The following is a 17445-nucleotide window of genomic DNA, read 5'->3' as shown; positions in this document are numbered from 1 at the left end:
CAAAAACTCTACACAGAACACACACAAATAAAATTAGCAAACAAATTTAGCATAGTTACAGGACACATGGTCAATGAATTAATTATATTTCTACATATCATCAAAAAACAAAAGAGAGGAAAAAATTTAAATATGCGCAAGACCTCCACACTAAAAAAACATAAAACATTGCTGAGAGAAATTAAAGACCTAAATAAATGTGTTACCAAGGCTGTGGCCCCAGAATCATACCCCAAGCCCCTCCCTCAAATAGAAACCAATTACTCTAAGTTTCAGGGGGATGCTGCCAACAGAAAAAAAAAAAAAAAAAAAAAGAACTGGTTAGAACCAACAAGGCCCAAGATGGCCCTGACAGTTATGACTGCCACGACAACAACCAGAAAAGCCCAAACAAGGACTAAAGAGGAGAGCTGCATCAGTTCCAGGTCCAAACTACAATCCTGAATCTGGATCTCAGTTCTCTGATAACTCATGAATATTCCTCTCACTCTATCCAAATCCCTCCATTTTACCTCGACCCTGACAGTTATGACTGCCACGACAACAACCAGAAAAGCCCAAACAAGGACTAAAGAGGAGAGCTGCATCAGTTCCAGGTCCAAACTACAATCCTGAATCTGGATCTCAGTTCTCTGATAACTCATGAATATTCCTCTCACTCTATCCAAATCCCTCCATTTTACCTCGACCCGCCTATAGATTTGGCGTCTCCATCCGGATTGGCTTGAGAAGTTAATTTGTGAACTAAGTTCCTGCTTCTCCTTTTCTTTGGCCATTGAATAAAGTGTGTGCTGTTCTAGTCTCAGCAAGGGTTTCATTACGGCTGCATGAATCTGATGGAAAAAGAACCTCTCTGGGCGAGACCAGGGGTCTCGGTCTGGGCTAGAACCCTGGTGTGAGTCCAGTTGATCAATTTGGTAATAAATGGACACAGAGATCTTAGTGGTGTCTGGGAGGAAGAAATTTCCTCTACCTTTCTAGGTTATTCTAGCTGGTCTAAGAATTAAGCTTGACAGGTTAAAAGGAGAAAATCAAACAACAGTTTAATGACCTGTATACACGGGAGAGGCCCAGGAAAACTGAGTAACTCTCCAAAAACCACCAAAGCCCTCACCTTAAATACCATCTTCAGGATGTTGGGGGTAGTGATTTGGGACTTCAAAGGGAACGAAGGCCATTCACATGGAGATGGAAAAGCAAATACTTGGTAAATGGCTGTGACACAGACAGAGTGGACTCCCCCATCACACCTGGCCCACATTCTTTGCAGACACCTCCGATGACAGCTCTATTCCTGTCAGGGAACATGCCCTCTATCTAAGTTCTTTTAGGCATTTGGGGGAAAGTCAAAAGTTTCTTCCTGAGTCTTTTGGGCCTTTTCAGCTGGAAATAATCCACATGCCAAAGAGACTTCAGGGATGGCAAAGTTTGCTCCTCTACAATGGATTAGAAGATCAATACTACTAACGACATGTCTAAAATATTTGTATTTATAAGCTGAGGCTGACATTATACATAAATACAAAGGAACTAGACAAGTCAAAACCCATTCTGGAAGAGAAGCACAAAGTCGGAGGGCATCCACTACCCAGTTCAAGACTTACTACATAAAGCTACACAAATCAAGGCGGAGTGGAATAAGCACACAGACAGACCAAAAGTGGAATGGAAGAGAGAAGAGTCCATAAATAGACCCTAATACATACGGTGAAGTTATTTACAAAGGCACCAGGCAATTCCATAGGGAAAGAAGTGTCTTTCCAACAACAACCAGACATAAAAGTATATAGAGAAGAAGAAACCTCCACACCAACTTCACACCTTTCTGCTGACATTTTGGTATAGCTCTTTCACTCTAAATACATTTTTAAAAAGAGAGCTGATCACACCAGAAAGGTTCTTTTGCCTTTTTTTTGGCCACACGGCTTGTGGGATCTCAGTTCCCTGACCAGGGATTGAACCCGCACCCTGGGCAGTGAAAGCGCCAAATCGTACCCACTAGCCAGGGGACTCCCAAGGGTTCTTTTTCCATTCTGCCTTCCTTCGGGTTTTTAAAAAAAGTCTTTCTAGATGATGTTTTAATTTACTTCATGTATAAATTTCTCATCCTCGTATTTATCCTCTACATGATGCCCCCACATTACTCTTCAACCTAATCTATATGTTGCCCATTTGGCAGGAAAACAAAAGGTTCTCAGAGACACCTCTCCCAGGCTCCAGGATTTGGCCAGAGAAACGCCCACCCCCATCAACAAAGTCCAATTCTTCTTACCTGGCAAGGCCCCCTTTACATTTTCTATAAAGTCTTTTCTTTTACCTCTAACCAAATACAAATTCATTCCTTTCGCATCCTCACAAATTTTCCTTTTTCTCCTCTTATAATTAGTCAACCACACAAAAAAGGTGAAGAAAGGCACTTAAGTAGCTTCTTAATCTAGTCCATTCATTCATTCATCCCACAGTCAACAGGCCACAGGTTGTTCCATTTTGGTTCTAAGCAGAGTCTCTTCTCAAGGCTTCAAGTAAGCCAATTTAAGCCTACTAATTTTTAAAAACGCATACAACCGTGGTGAATTAAGTATTCATGCAGCATTAGTGGTTTTAAGGAAAAGAACTGTGAATGAATAAAGATTATCTTTTACTTATCTCAAGAAGAACAGGGCTTCCCTGGTGGCGCAGTGGTTGAGAGTCCGCCTGCCGATGCAGGGGACACGGGTTCGTGCCCCGGTCCGGGAAGATCCCACATGCCACGGAGCGGCTGGGCCCGTGGGCCATGGCCGCTGGGCCTGCGTGTCCGGAGCCTATGCCCCGCAACGGGAGAGGCCACAACAGTGAGAGGCCCGCGTACCGCAAAAAAAAAAAAAGAGAAGAACAGAAACTAAAGACTACATTTGTGGATGGACCTGGAGATTATCATACTAAGTGATGTAAGTCAGACGGAGAAAGACAAATAAATGATGTCGCTTATATGTGGAATCTAACAAAAAAAGATGCAAATGAACTTATTTTCAAAACAGAAACAGACCCACAGACTTAGAAAATGAATTTATGGTTACCAGGGGAGAAAGGGGGCGGTAGGGATAGATTGGGAGTTTGGGATTGTCACGTACACACTGCTATATTTAAAATAGACAACCAAGGACTTCCCGGGCGGTCCAGTGGTTAACACTTCGCCTTCCAATGCAGGGGATGCAGGTTCAATTGCTGGTCAGGGAACTAAGATCCCACATGCCTCGGGGCCAAAAAACCAAAACATAAAGCAGAAGCAATACTGTAACAAATTCAATAAAGACTTTAAAAATGGTCCACATAAAATAAAATAAAAAAACCATAAATAAATAAATAAAACAGACAACCAACAGGGACCTACTGTAAAAAAAAAAAATTAAAAAGGCTACATTGTCATAAAATACTTGAGCTACATGACACCATTTCTAAGGCAACTTCGTGTAATGTATATTGCTTTTTTTTCTTAAAAAAACAAAAAACAAAAAACCTGAAGCTATAAAATAGTCATTAGGTCATAGATTCTGGGGAGAGAAACAAGACCAATAAGAAATTATAACCACCAACATTAAATTTTGAGACGTAGTGAAATTCAACCTGTGTAAACTTTTCACAAATGGAAAGTGAACACACATGGGCAAAGGCAATTTGCGTATAAGGAAGCCATCTGACATTTTTCTAGTGTGCAAGTATTCATATTGTTTATCCTATGTTTTGAAGGAGATATTCCCAAATTCCCACAGAAGAGCTCGGGGGCACTGTGGATGATTTTAAGAAAATTTAAAGCAGAAATGAAGCGTCTGTACTCTGATTTGTGTGTCCTTCATGGCCTGTCAACCTCCTCACCCTGACACGCCTTTTCAGATACGCAGGTAACAACAGTGCTGTCCTGCCCTTAGTTGAAGCTTAACACCAGAGACAATTTCTTCACCCAAACAGAAATACTTACTGCACAGTAGATGGTTCAAATGCAGTGGGATTAACAAAACATACAGCCCTTGACCACAAGAAATCTTTCAGACTGAGGAGAAGGAGCTCAGAAACAAACGCAAAAATAAATATATAATCACACATCATAATGAGTGCTACGGGGGTGGGGAGTGGAGACTACTGTGGGTGATAAAGGAAGAGGCCTAAATAAGATGTGACAGGGATTCAAAGAAGCCACAAGGAAATGACACGCTTCACTACCAAGTCAGAGCACAACTATGTCTCCAGAAACGATGCAAGTGATAAACTGTATACAAGGTGCCAACTTATCTAAAAGTGATTTAGCAGAGCCACAAGACAGGACCTCTGAGGAGTCAGTCAGTGCAGGCAAGCATGATACACCAAAGCGATGTTCCTACTTCCACCATTTACTCGTCCTTGGAGTAAATATGTGCTGAGAGTTCTGGGGAAATTTTACAACACAGGTAGTTCAAAGCAGTAATTCCCCTTACACAGCAAATCAGTCACACAGCGTGAAGTGACGGGAAGGGTCACTTCTCTTAGTCACAAATTTGGAGTTTTAGAGGAATGGTACATGCCTCAGGTGAGCCATCCTTACTTTCAATGTGCAGAAAAATCACTGGATGAACCTGTTAAATACTTGGGAGTCCGGGTTCTACTCCCAAGGATTCAAATTCAAGACTTAGAGTCTAGCCTAGAAACGTTCTGATGCAGGTGGTACAGGTCACACTCTGAAAACCCACATTAGACTAAAATCTCCCCAGAGGAGGAGGTTTTGCCCTGATGAAGAGGCTTTCAGCTTAAAAAAGCAAGCAAGTACAGTATTACACAAGGGCCTCCTAGAACTGTTTGCTTACAGGCTGACCCTGTGCCTGACCCTTGTTATACTCTGGGCTTGGAAGAAAATGTCGGAATAAACCACACAGCCTGCTGCTACAGTTCCTGTCCCAGACAACTGACCAGAGGTAACATAAAAAAACAAGGAGAGAGAGAAGCAGTGCTGACCACTCTGTCTGCAGAGGCCAGAGAAACAAGCATACTACAAGCGAGGCAGCTAAGACCGCTAAGGGGGTCAGCACAAAAGTACAGACGGGGACACACCCGAGAAGAGAATGATGGAACAAAAACAGAACTAAGGAAAATAACATTCGTATTTCTTAAGAATCTTCTATGTATCAGGTAGTATGCCCTACTTCACATATTTATCTCATTTTATTCCTCAAAAAGTCATCAGTGATAGGTGCTGTTACATATTCTATTACGTGGAGAGATGATACTACAGATGAAGAAACTAATAAAGCCTACAGCAAAGGTAACTTGTCCGAGGATACAGAAATGGAAAGCAACAGGGTCAGATTTTGAACCCAGCTCTTTCAGACTCCAAAGTCTATACTTCCCCCCTGGACTCGTGGGTAGGAACATGCTAGCTATGAAGAAAGGAAAAGAAGACTCCCAGGCCACAGAGACTGCCAGGTACAATAGAAAGGAGCAAAGAATAATGCATTAGCAATATCAGAACTTTAAATAGTGGCCTTTTTGTTAAAAAGGCGTTACGTTTCACAAGCTTTGAATAAGGAAAGACTTGAAAAGGTAAAGAGGTAAAAAGAAGGTAAAAAGTTAAGATACAGTTTGGTTCGTCATGAATGATTCAGAATTGCAGGAACCCAAATGGTTATTGCAGCTAAAGGTAGGTGATGGGATTCCAGGTGACACTCCGACCCCCAAAATATCTATAACTCCTATGATGAACAAAAATGTCTTTTGTAAAGAGAGAGAAAAGATGTGGTATATTTTGTGTCTGTTAATGTTTTATTTTATTTCAGGACTATTAAGAACTGTCTGGTGGCGCAGAGGTTCTCCAAGAATGAAGTCAGAGGAAACAAGAAGAGATGTGAAGTGACAGAAGAGAGACAAGCCACCTCCAGAGACTAAGCAAAACATACCCTTAGACTGCGAAAGGCATCCCTCCTCTTCCTTCTTCCTGAGCTCTCACTCCACAGCCCTTAGGTAGTGCCAAGCGACAAAGGACGTCTAAGGACAGGCTAGGTGTTGAGGAGAGGGGAGACATGTCCAAAACGGCAGTGACATACAAGGAAATTAATCTAGTCAGTAAACAAAATGAGGATAATGACAGCCTAGTCTCTTACTGCCAAAGAAAGAAACTATAGACATGGTAAGGATAAAACTGAGCTGAATCCTCCAGCATTACAATGGAAATGAGATATATTAAACTCATGGATTGTAATATATGCATAAATAAAAACAGAAATAAACATTTAGAAATATATACATAAAGGAAGTATGTACTTAGCTCTGTGCTAAGAGACCTAGAAGCAGTGACACCTCAATAGTAATGATCTCATCTAATGCCCAGATCTTGTTTTCTAAATACTGTTCTTCATTAAAAGAAACCAGGGGTCCTTGTGGAGAGAGCTGATTCCAGGGCTGGCGTACAGATAGTACAAGATGAACCAGGAACATCTTTCTTTTTTTTTCTTTTTTGATTAATTTTTATTGGAGTATAGTTGCTATGCAATGTTGTGTTAGTTTCTACTATACAGCAAAATGAATCAGCTATACATATATCCCCTCTTTTTTGGATTTCCTTTCCATTTAGGTCACCACAGTGCATTAAGTAGAGTTCCCTGTGCTATACAGCAGGGGTCCCCAACCCCTAAGCCTCCGACTGGTACCGGTCCACAGCCTGTTAGGAACCGGGCCACACAGCAGGAGGTGAATGGTGGGCGGGCGAGCTAAGCTTCACCTGCTGCTGACCTTCGCTCGCATTACTGACGAACCATCCCTCCACCCCACCCCCGGTCCGCGGAAAAATTATCTTCAATGAAACTGGTCCCTGGTGCCAAAAGGTTGGGGACCGCTGCTATATAGTACGTTCTCGTTAGTAATCTATTTTATACATAGTATCAATAGTGTATATGAGGAACATCTTATTTGAAAGTAAGAAAGGATTTAAAGAATGATAGGGACTTTTCCCATCAACAGAAGAATGGATAAAGAAGACAAGGTATAAACACACACACACACACACACACACACACACACACACACACACACAGTGGAATACTAGTCAGCCATTAAAAAGAATAAAATTTTGCCATTTGCAACAACATGGATGGACTTGTAGGGCACCGTGCTAAGTGAAATAAGTCAGAGAAAGAGAAATACTGTATGATATCACTTATATGAGGAATCTAAAAAATACAACAAACTAAACAAACTAGTGAATAAAACAAAAAAGAAGCAGACTCACAGATACAGAGAACAAACTAATGGTTACAACCAGTGGGGAGGGGGGTAAGGGCAATACAGGGGTGGAGGAGTGGGAGGTATAAACTACTGGGTGTAAGACAGGCTCGAGGATGTACTGTACACAACACGGGGGATAGAGCCAATATTTTGTAATAACTGTAAACGGAGAGTAACCTTTAAAATTGTAAAAAAAATTTTAATTAAGTTAAAAAATAAAGGTTTACATTTATGCTAAACTAAAAAAATAATAAATAAAACAAATGACACAGCTTTATACGTACTGATACAGAGTGACTTCTAATATACACTAAGTGAAAAAATAATGTGTAGAACAAAAAAGAATGATATGAACTTTTCAAAAGGACAGAGAATCAACCTGATGGGGCTCCTAATGGCCAGTTTGGGAAAATCTAAGCATTTATACATATAAGGAGACTAAATGATTACAACCCACTGAGTAAAAAGGAAATCTATGAATGAGTACATCTGAGATACACAGACAGATGGATGGGAGGGAGGGATAGGTAGAATACAGGGAGAGAAAGAAAGAAGAGGAAGAAGGAAGTAAATTTCTTGAAAAAAGAATATTTACAAAGGTTCAAAGTAACTCTCAACAAAATGTTTATTAATTACGAGGAGGTAAAGAGTAACTTTGCAGTAGAGCTATCTGGCAGACACCAACCTGAACAAGTGATTGACATCAACTGTATTGGTATAAATCAAAACCATGTAGTATCTGATAGGATTCAATGAGAAGAACACGTCTCACAGAACAACACTTTTTTGGTATTCCAAAATGAGAAAACATTATACAAAACAATTGGCCTACATCTTCAAAAGCCATGAAAGCCCAGAAAAGACTAAGGAACTGTTCCAGACTAAGGGAAGAAGAAAACAAAATGCAATGTGATTCTTCAATGGATCGGTTTCACAAAAGTAACAATACTGGGCAACTGGCAAAACCTGAATGGAGTCCGAGGACTGAATGGTAGAAGTATATCAACATTAACTTCCTGATCTTGATAGTCGTATTGTGGTTAACATAGGAGAATGTACTTGATTGTAGGCAAAACATACTAAAGTACTCAGGGATGATAAAGCATCGTGTTGGTAACTTAAATTCAACCGTTTCCAGAATAGATAGAAAGTTATCTATTCTATTGTGGGGTGGGGGCAGTTATTTTCCCGGACATTCCCAATCAACTCCATGGGCCCCTTGAAAGCATTTGTCAGTTATCTTAAACACCTGTTACGGTCTATACCACAAAAGAGCCACGTGTGAGGCAAATATTCTCATTCCAGCAGTGGGGAACCTATGACCTGAAGAGAACAGTTCCTTCACACCAACCTAATGTTTTGGCCTAAGCAGCAAAGTCAAGACAGTTGTCCGCATTTCCTCTTCAAATAACTTCATTTTCAAACGAAGAAATGCAGATTAAGAGGGAGGATGGAAAACATCTTCTTTTCCATATTAAAAGGCATAGATCTTTACCTTTGGGGTCATAATCACTACTCGTACAAATGCTAAAGATCAACATTCCATTTTCTAAGGAAAACATGATTTTATGTGTAGAAATCTACACCTATGGAAAAATCACGTTAGAGCGGAAGATTCCTTCTTAAACTTTTCAGAGCAGAATATTAACTTTTGCTTTCTCGTATCTAACGTTAACCAACACACAAAGGGCCTGCAATCACTAGATAAACTGACGCTAAGATACAATAGAGCCGAAGAGTCATTAATGCTTTATGGCCTGAACACGTGTGCATCTCCTGCCATCTATTCTTAAGCCATATAGAATCTGATTTACGTTTTCCTTAATTTGTAGCAGATAAATGGCTCATCAACTGTTCAGAAGCTAAGAATTCAGATTGTGATAATTTTCCATTAGAGGGAATTAAAGTCCAAGTGAGTAAGAAGAGGCAGCAAATGGACTGCCTTTCTTTTCGCCTTGATTCCTGGGATCCAGTCTACACAGAGTATGGGGTCTGGATCAAACTGTTTTCAATACTCATCACACAACATGCTTGCCTTCTAGGAGTTTAGCTATATGCTCTTGGGCTTCACGAAATGTCAATGCAAGAATACTCCACTTGAATAACTTCTATGTATCTGTGAAATTATAGCTGAAAACAGAATCCACTACGTCACAATGGCAGAACCCACAAACTGTCTTTCTCGTTGAGTACAACGCCAGGAAACAAATGGACCGACTTTCATTCCACACACAATGAATACTATGTAACTCAGTGCTGCGCAGAGAAAGGAACAGTTCCTTATTAGTCTTAGCAGCCCAGAAGCTCAAATCCAATGCAGAGAACAGCAGTTTAACTGGCTCCTCCTGTAGGGGCTTCGTACCCTCTACTTTCTATGCTCTTTTCTTTGCAGATGGTTTACTCTGTGTTTATCTTTAGTAGTCCTGCTTTATACCATCTTTTTAACCCTACCAGCGGATTTAAATCCTCTTGAACGTACTCAGCATATGTACGCACACATGTATTTATTTTCTTTCCCTCACAAATTTTCCTCCTGATATCTCTTATATTTTCAGGTAGCATTCTACTCTTAATGATCTACAAGTTTTCAACGATACGGACAGCAAGAGGCTAACTTTACAACGACCAGGGAGCTGGCATCACCAAGCCCCCGTGCTCTGCCGGCAGGCGCACGGGCTCGTCACCTTTGCAGTAGTCTGCGGGGTCCTCCTGCTCCTCATCGTCTGACCCCAGGATCTCCTCCTCTGGCTCCGGGGGCGCAGGGTCTGCCAGAGGCGGCGGTGGTGGAGGGGGCGGGGGTGGAGGAATCAAGGGAGCTTTCTGCTGAGGCTCCGGCCTGAAACAGAGGAAGGACAATTCTTGTTTACTCAGAAGTAAATCCTGCATTATGAATACACTTGAGAGTTTCTTATTATGGGAAAAAATAAAACTTGTCACACACTAAGAAGAGATGCTGATTAACGTCACTTCAGCCACTTTAGCTGAATTCAAGTACTGCTTCAAAACACAAGTGGGGGGCGGGGGGGTGACTACCCTTATTAAACCAAGGAATATTTCTGCAGGCCCGTTTTCACTCCAAGTGTCATTATGTCTTAAGTCTTGATAATATTATGAATTGTAAGTGAAAAAGAGTTATCCTCTCATGATACACAGCCTTAGTAGTCAGAACACATCCCCCAGAGATTAGAAAAAGACAGAGGAAAGCAACCCTAGACTTTAAAAAAAAGGGCTTATTTTCATCATTTTAAAATCAGAATTCCTTTCCCCATAGAAACAGTTGGAATGTGGTTAGGTTTCCTGGATAACTCATAAAAGCCAACTAATGTATACTGTAATGTACACCTTGCTTAGCAAGACAAGAACACTGTCCCAAACTGGAAATTAAACAAAGAAAACATCCACTGCAGTCAAATACAAATACAACCCATACATCAATGCAAGACTTCCAATGGTTATTTCTAATTGTTACGAAAAGGCTAAATGTTTAGTATACTCTTTTACAAAAGATAGGAAAGCCTATAATACTAAAAACAAATAAACAACTTGAGAGGTTACAGATGTAAACCTTTCAGATATCTAGAATAACTCAGGATATATTAAATACATTTGCTTAGAAGTAAAACATTCATAATGCAATTCTGTAAAATCAAGCTTTCACTTATAAAATGTAACTGCTCCTTCTAGCCATATCCCAATGGGGAATCTTGAACCAATAGTCTCAACTGGATGCAGAACCTCTCTTGAGCTGCAAGCTGCCCTAACAACAGGACCATCACTGCTCTCCCTGAGCTGGCCACAGCTCTACAGATAAAAAGTGGGGAGGGAAAAGATACTGAGTGGTAGGGGCAAGGGGGTTCGGCTGATGGACTGTTCCCCAGAGGCAGTTTCAGTGGGATGAACAGAGGGCCTCTAGTCTGGGGAGCAAGGGGAACCTCACAGACACTGATGTGGTAGATAACGGCCATTTTTTTGGCCTGCCCAGTACTGATGCTCCCTTTCTAAAAGCATGTTTTGGAACACTGCTACTCCCTGCACAATGAATGGCTGGCTCCAGTCCTCTCTTCTCATTGCGGTACAGCCTAGGGCACAGAGCCGTGGAACCTTGCTTGAGAAGGTCAGCCATCACAGGGTGCAAACTCATCCTAGCTGCTAGTAAAAGGCAGGGTCAGAGGACTTGCCCCTTTCTAAGCTGAACCTCTAAATTCTTGCCAAATCTAGGAGCCCCCAAATAGCCTTTAGCACACTTCCTTCAGCCTAAGGTAGTTACAGCTCATTTATGTGGGTTGCCACCAAAAACTCAAAGTGCCACAGCAAACGAAGGAAGGCAGCAGAAACACCAGCAGTCATGAGGATGGGGTGGGGATCACACCTCACAGGTAACCTTAAAGGTCAACCCTGGCAAGTATGATTACCTTTGGCAGGACAACTAAAGAATGTTTATAATCTGAAAATGACTTGTACTGATTTCTACTTGCTACAATTTATGGAGACTCAAAGTTACAGCTCCTTAGGTAACAGACATTAGGACAATGGTGGCGATAACATTCTCAATTAACCATGCCTCATGATGGAGCACTGAAAGGGAGTCATCACAACCAAACACCAACACCACTGCCAGGACCGCCAAAGAAATCCCAAGGGACCTTATGGAAGTGCAGTCATCTTTCTGGCAGCCTTGCAAATGCTCATTTTCTTTTTAACAGACATGGCTTTACTGAAAATAAAATGATCCTAGGGAAAAGAGGCCTGAGGAAGGGGAGGTAGGAGAGGAACTGCACCAGTTTTAATGCTTCCCCAAAGGGAAGAGGTTAGAGAAAAGATTTACATGACCCATTCTTGGGGGTGGAATCTATCTATTTGACAAATTTGCTCAACCAAAAATACTTTCAATGTTGACTATTTCTTCCTAAGAAATTTTATATGAAAAAATAAAGAGATTCTCTAAATTAAAAAAAAAAAAAACCCAAAAAACAACGACACATATTCCCTGTGGAGACTATGTAACAACTAATGAAAAGGGAAGGACTAGAAGATCTTGTTCCACTGCTGCAGGGCGCTGCTACGCTCGACACCACTGATACTTGAGCCAGGAAACTCACAGCTGTGGGTGCTGTTTTGTACATTGTAGAACGCTGTCAGCCTGGCCTCCAGCCACTACATGTCAGTTGTGATCATCACAGACATGTCCAGAGACAAAGCAACCTAAATGTCCATCAACAGAGGAATGGATAAAGAAGATGTGGTACATATATACAATGGAATATTACTCGGCCATAAAAAAGAATGAAGTAATGCCATTTGCAGCAACATGGGTGGACCTAGAGATTCTCATACTAAGTGAAGTAAGTCAGACAGAGAAAGACAAATACATGATATCGTTTATATGTGGAATCTAAAAAAAAAAGGGTACAAATGAACTTATTTATAAAATAGAAGTAGACTCACAAATGTAGAAAACAAACTTATGGTTACCAGGGGACTAGCGGGGTGGGGGATAAATCGGGAGATTGGGATTGACAATATACATACTACTATATATAAAATAGATAACTGATAAGGACCTGCTGTATAGCACAGGGAACTCTACTCAATACTCTGTAATGGCCTACATGGGACAAGAATCTTAAAAAAACCAACACTGGATATACGTATATGTATAACTGATTCACTCTGCTGTACACCTGAAACTAACACAACATTGTAAATCAACTATACTCCAATAAAAAATTTTTTAATCATCACCAAAAAAAACCTAAGTCCAGACACTGACAAATGGGTGGGGAGGAGGGGGTGGAGGGAGGGAGGGGAGGGGAGTGGTGGCAAAATGATGCCCATGTAAGCACCACTTCATCAGTGGCATTTGCTACATATACCTTTACCTCAATGGAATAGACTGTATCTATGATAAAGCAGAACAGATTCTAATTTTCACACGCCCATTTTCTCTAGTTTGACAGGCTTGGGTATCTTTATCATAATGTATGTCTCTTGGTGAGCTGCCACATCACTTGCTTAACAAAATTCTCAGACCCTCTGGGGTCAGGGAGGGCCATGCTGAACAGGCAGGCAGATAGTTCCCCCAAAGCCAGTTCTATCAAGTTAAAGCGATGAGTCAGCATACCTTGAAATACAGAGGAAGTTGAGTAATGTTGAAATACAGAGGAAGTTGAGTAATGTTGATGTAATATCTTGACTGGCTATCATATCAAAACACCTAGAACTCTGCTATCCTCTGGCCCCATGTGAGTGCTGAGCACTGAAAATGTACCTTGTCCTTATTGAGATGTGTTCTAAGTATAAAATACGTACTGAATTGCCAAGATTTGGTACAAAAAAATGTAAAATATTTTATTAATAATTTTATATTGGGGCTTCCCTGGTGGCACAGTGATTGGTAGTCCGCCTGCCGATGCAGGGGACACGGGTTCGTGCCTAGGTCTGGGAAGATCCCACATGCTGTGGAGCGGCTGGGCCCGTGAGCCATGGCCGCTAAGCCTGCGCGTCCGCAGCCTGTGCTCCGCGTCCGCAGCCTGTGCTCCGCAACGGGAGAGGCCACAACAGTGAGAGGCCCACGTACTGGAAAAACAACAACAACAACAACACACACACACACACACACACACACACACACACACACACACATATATATATATATATATAAAATAATTTTATATTTATTACATGTTAAAATAATGTTTTGGATATAATAAATTATTAAAATTAAATTCATCTTTTTTTTTAATGTGGCTACTAGAACACTTTAAATTACAAATGAGGCTCACATTACATTTCTATTAGATGGCACCACTCTAGACCCTCAGGTTCAACAATAGCAGAGGACTGTCTTGGCAGAGATTCCTGGTCACATCAGTGAATATTTTTTTCTGAGGCTTCTCCCAGTAACCTGCTTCACACCAATTATCACCAACTCTCAAATTACCCAGTTCATCATAGTAAGATAAGTACACTGTAACTACCAAATGTTACAGTCCAATCACTGACTCCTTTTCATCCCATCCAGCCTTGTTACTGCCTACTGCACAGGAAAAACACAGTAGATTTGTCTTAGGGCAGACGGACGTAAGAGAGAATGATGCCACACTGTCTTTAAAGGCTGGCTTCTTCAAACTGGTCTCTGGTGGCTTCTACAGCACCTCAAAGCCTGGTTAAATCCCAACTGTTTAAAAGATCAAGAGGTGATCTCACCAAGTGTATACTCATGAAATACATCAAGCGATTAAAAAAAATAAAAGACAACTTTCACTAATCCTATTGAAAACCATCAAGAAGTTATTTCAAAAGACAAACCAAGAAAGTTATTACATATAAGAATTAATAGGGAGTTCCCTGGTGGTCCAGTGGTTAGGACTTGGCGCTGTCACTGCTGTGGCCTGGGTTCAATCCCTGGTCAGGGAACTAAGATCCAGCAAGCCATGCGGCATGGCCAGAAAAAAAAAAAAAAAAAAAAAAGAATTACTACAAGCACATAAGCCGTGGGGGGGAAAACTCATAAATATTTTCAACAACAATGCCAACACTACTAAATGGTGAAAGAATAGTCTTTCAACAAATGTAACTGGGACAAATGGCTATCTGCATACAAAAAAATGTTGTAACCCTACCTCACATAAATATTAACTCAAAATTAATAACTTGGGACTTCCCTTGGTGGTCCAGTGGTTAAGACTTCACACTCCCAAGGCAGGGGCCCAGGTTCGATCCCTGGTCAGGGAACTAGATCCCACATGCATGTCGCAACTAAAAGATCCCGCATGCCGCAACTAAAAGATCCCGCATGCCACAACTAAAAGATCCCGCATGACGCAACTAAGACCCGGTGCAGCCAAATAAATACATAAAAATACTTTTTAAAACAATAATAGGGCTTCCTTGGTGGCGCAGTGGTTGAGAGTCCGCCTGCCGATGCAGGGGACGTGGGTTCGTGCCCCGGTCTGGGAGGATCCCGCGTGCCGCGGAGCGGCTGGGCCCGTGAGCCATGGACGCTGAGTCTGCGCGTCTGGAGCCTGTGCTCCGCAACGGGAAAGGCCACAACAGTGAGAGGCCCGCGTACCGCAAAAAAAAAAAAAAACAATAATAACTTGCAGGAGGGCTTCCCTGGTGGCACAGCGGTTGAGAATCCGCCTGCTGATGCAGGGGACACGGGTTCGTGCCCCAGTCCGGGAGGATCCCACATGCCGTGGAGCGGCTGGGCCCGTGAGCCATAGCCGCTGAGCCTGCGCGTCCAGAGCCTGTGCTCCGTAATGGAAGAGGCCACAACAGTGAGAGGCCCACACGCCACAAAAAAAAAAATTAATAACTTGCAGGAAAAACTATGAGTAAATCTTGATTACCTTAGGCTTGGCAATGTTTCTTAGATATGATACTAAAAGCATACGCAATAGAAGAAAAAAAGATAAAACTGGACTTGAACAAAATTAAGAACGTTTGCGTTTCAAAGGGCACCATTAAGAAAGTAAAGACAACCCAGAGAATGGAGGAATATATTTATAAATCATACAGCTTTAAACAAACTTGTATCTAGAATATAAAAAGAAATTTGTAACACGACGATAAAGAGACAAATTTTAAAAATTAAAAAAGTAGAAGAGACATTTCTCCAAAGGAGATATACAAATGACCAATAAGCACATGAAAAGATGTTCAGCATCATTAGTCAATTGGAAGAGGGAAGTCAAAACCACAATGAGATACTACTTCACGTCCAATAGGATGGTTATATTAAAAAAAACACCAGGCAACAACAAGTATTGTCAAGAATGAAGACACTGGAACCATCGTACTACTGTAGCAGGAGTATAATATAGCACAGCTGTTCTGGAATATCTGGTAGTTCCGAAAAAGGTTGAATTTAGAGTTACCATAAAACCCAGCAATTCCAATCCTAGGTATATACCCAAGAGAAATGAAAACATCTGACCCCACAAAATCTTGTGTAAAAATGTTCATAGCAGTGCTATTCAGAATAGATAAAACGCAGCAACAACCCAAACGTGCATCAACTGATAGACGGATAAGTAAAATGTGGTATATCCTTACAATGTAATATTATTCAGCAATAGAAATAAATGAAGTACTGATAATACATGTTACAGCAAGGATGACCCTTGAAAACATTACGCTAAATGAAAAACACGAGTCAGAAAAGAACACATGTTGAATGATGCCATTTTACATCAAAACGTCCAGAATAGGGAAATTTGTAGAGTGTATTAATGGTTGCTTGGAGTTGGGAGCAGGGGAAGAGAGAAGTGGAAACTGACTATTAATAGATACGGGGGATTCTTCAGGAGGCATGAAAACGTTCTCATGTGGTGATGGTTATACAACCATGTGAATATACTTAAAAAATACTGAACTGCATACTTTAAATGTCTAATTTGTATGGTATTTGAATTATACCTCAAAAAGCTGTTTTTTAAAAAGCAAAAGCCTATACGACTATATAATACCTTTTAATATCCACCTTATACCTTAATAAAGTATATGCTTCCAAGAAAAATCATAAATATCTACATTTAGATTTAAGCAATCTATATGCATGGTCTCTTTTACAAATGCCTAGTACATTCACAGTGAAAAATAACATGTAGTTCTGTAAAAAGTAGAGACAGTCTATCTAATCAGCTGAAGTTTCTATAAGGCACTAGTAATTTCAGAACGTGTATGTATACATAAGAAAATGTACCAACTCAGTGACTGGAATAAAAAATCCAGAAAGCAAAATTCCAACTAGTCATTCATATTTTTCACAAAGAACTACATTTATTTTGCCCTACATAAAACATAACTAAATATTCTAATCATTCCTCCAAATAGGGCTATCAGGCCCTTGTGACATATTAAAGGTAGTCTCGGGCTTCCCTGGTGGCGCAGTGGTTGAGAATCTGCCTGCTAATGCAGGGGACACGGGTTCGAGCCCTGGTCCGGGAGGATCCCACATGCCGTGGAGCAACTAGGCCCGTGAGCCACAACTACTGAGCCTGTGCGTCTGGAGCCTGTGCTCCGCAACAGGAGAGGCCATGACAGTGAGAGGCCCGCGCACCGCGATGAAGAGTGGCCCCCGCTTGCCACAACTAGAGAAAGCCCTCGCACAGAAACAAAGACCCAACACAGCAAAAATAAATAAAATAAAATAATAAACTCCTACCCCCAACATCTTCTTAAAAACAAAAAACAAAATACTTTTCTTCAAATATTACA

The 17445-nt window shown here is 41.1% G+C and overlaps 1 protein-coding gene and 1 non-coding gene across 5 annotated transcripts in view; one reads left to right on the top strand and one right to left on the bottom strand.

Moving 5' to 3' along the window:
• The window catches only part of SRPK2 (SRSF protein kinase 2), a 226343-nt gene that overhangs the window by 57937 nt on the left and 150961 nt on the right, over positions 1 to 17445 (bottom strand). For all 4 annotated transcript variants that reach the window (XM_065884408.1, XM_065884407.1, XM_065884410.1 and 1 more), the window contains one exon: positions 9909 to 10060. In XM_065884408.1, the coding sequence (XP_065740480.1) occupies positions 9909 to 10060 (152 nt within the window). The remainder of the gene's footprint in view (positions 1 to 9908; positions 10061 to 17445) is intronic.
• Positions 14569 to 14640, top strand: TRNAD-GUC (transfer RNA aspartic acid (anticodon GUC)). The gene has a single exon. It is a non-coding gene; the product is annotated as a tRNA-Asp (tRNA).

This window comes from Phocoena phocoena, chromosome 9 (assembly GCF_963924675.1).
Source record: "Phocoena phocoena chromosome 9, mPhoPho1.1, whole genome shotgun sequence".
Taxonomy (NCBI): domain Eukaryota; kingdom Metazoa; phylum Chordata; class Mammalia; order Artiodactyla; family Phocoenidae; genus Phocoena; species Phocoena phocoena.
Note: the sequence above shows the minus strand (reverse complement) of the source record. Positions and strands in the feature narration are given on the sequence as shown.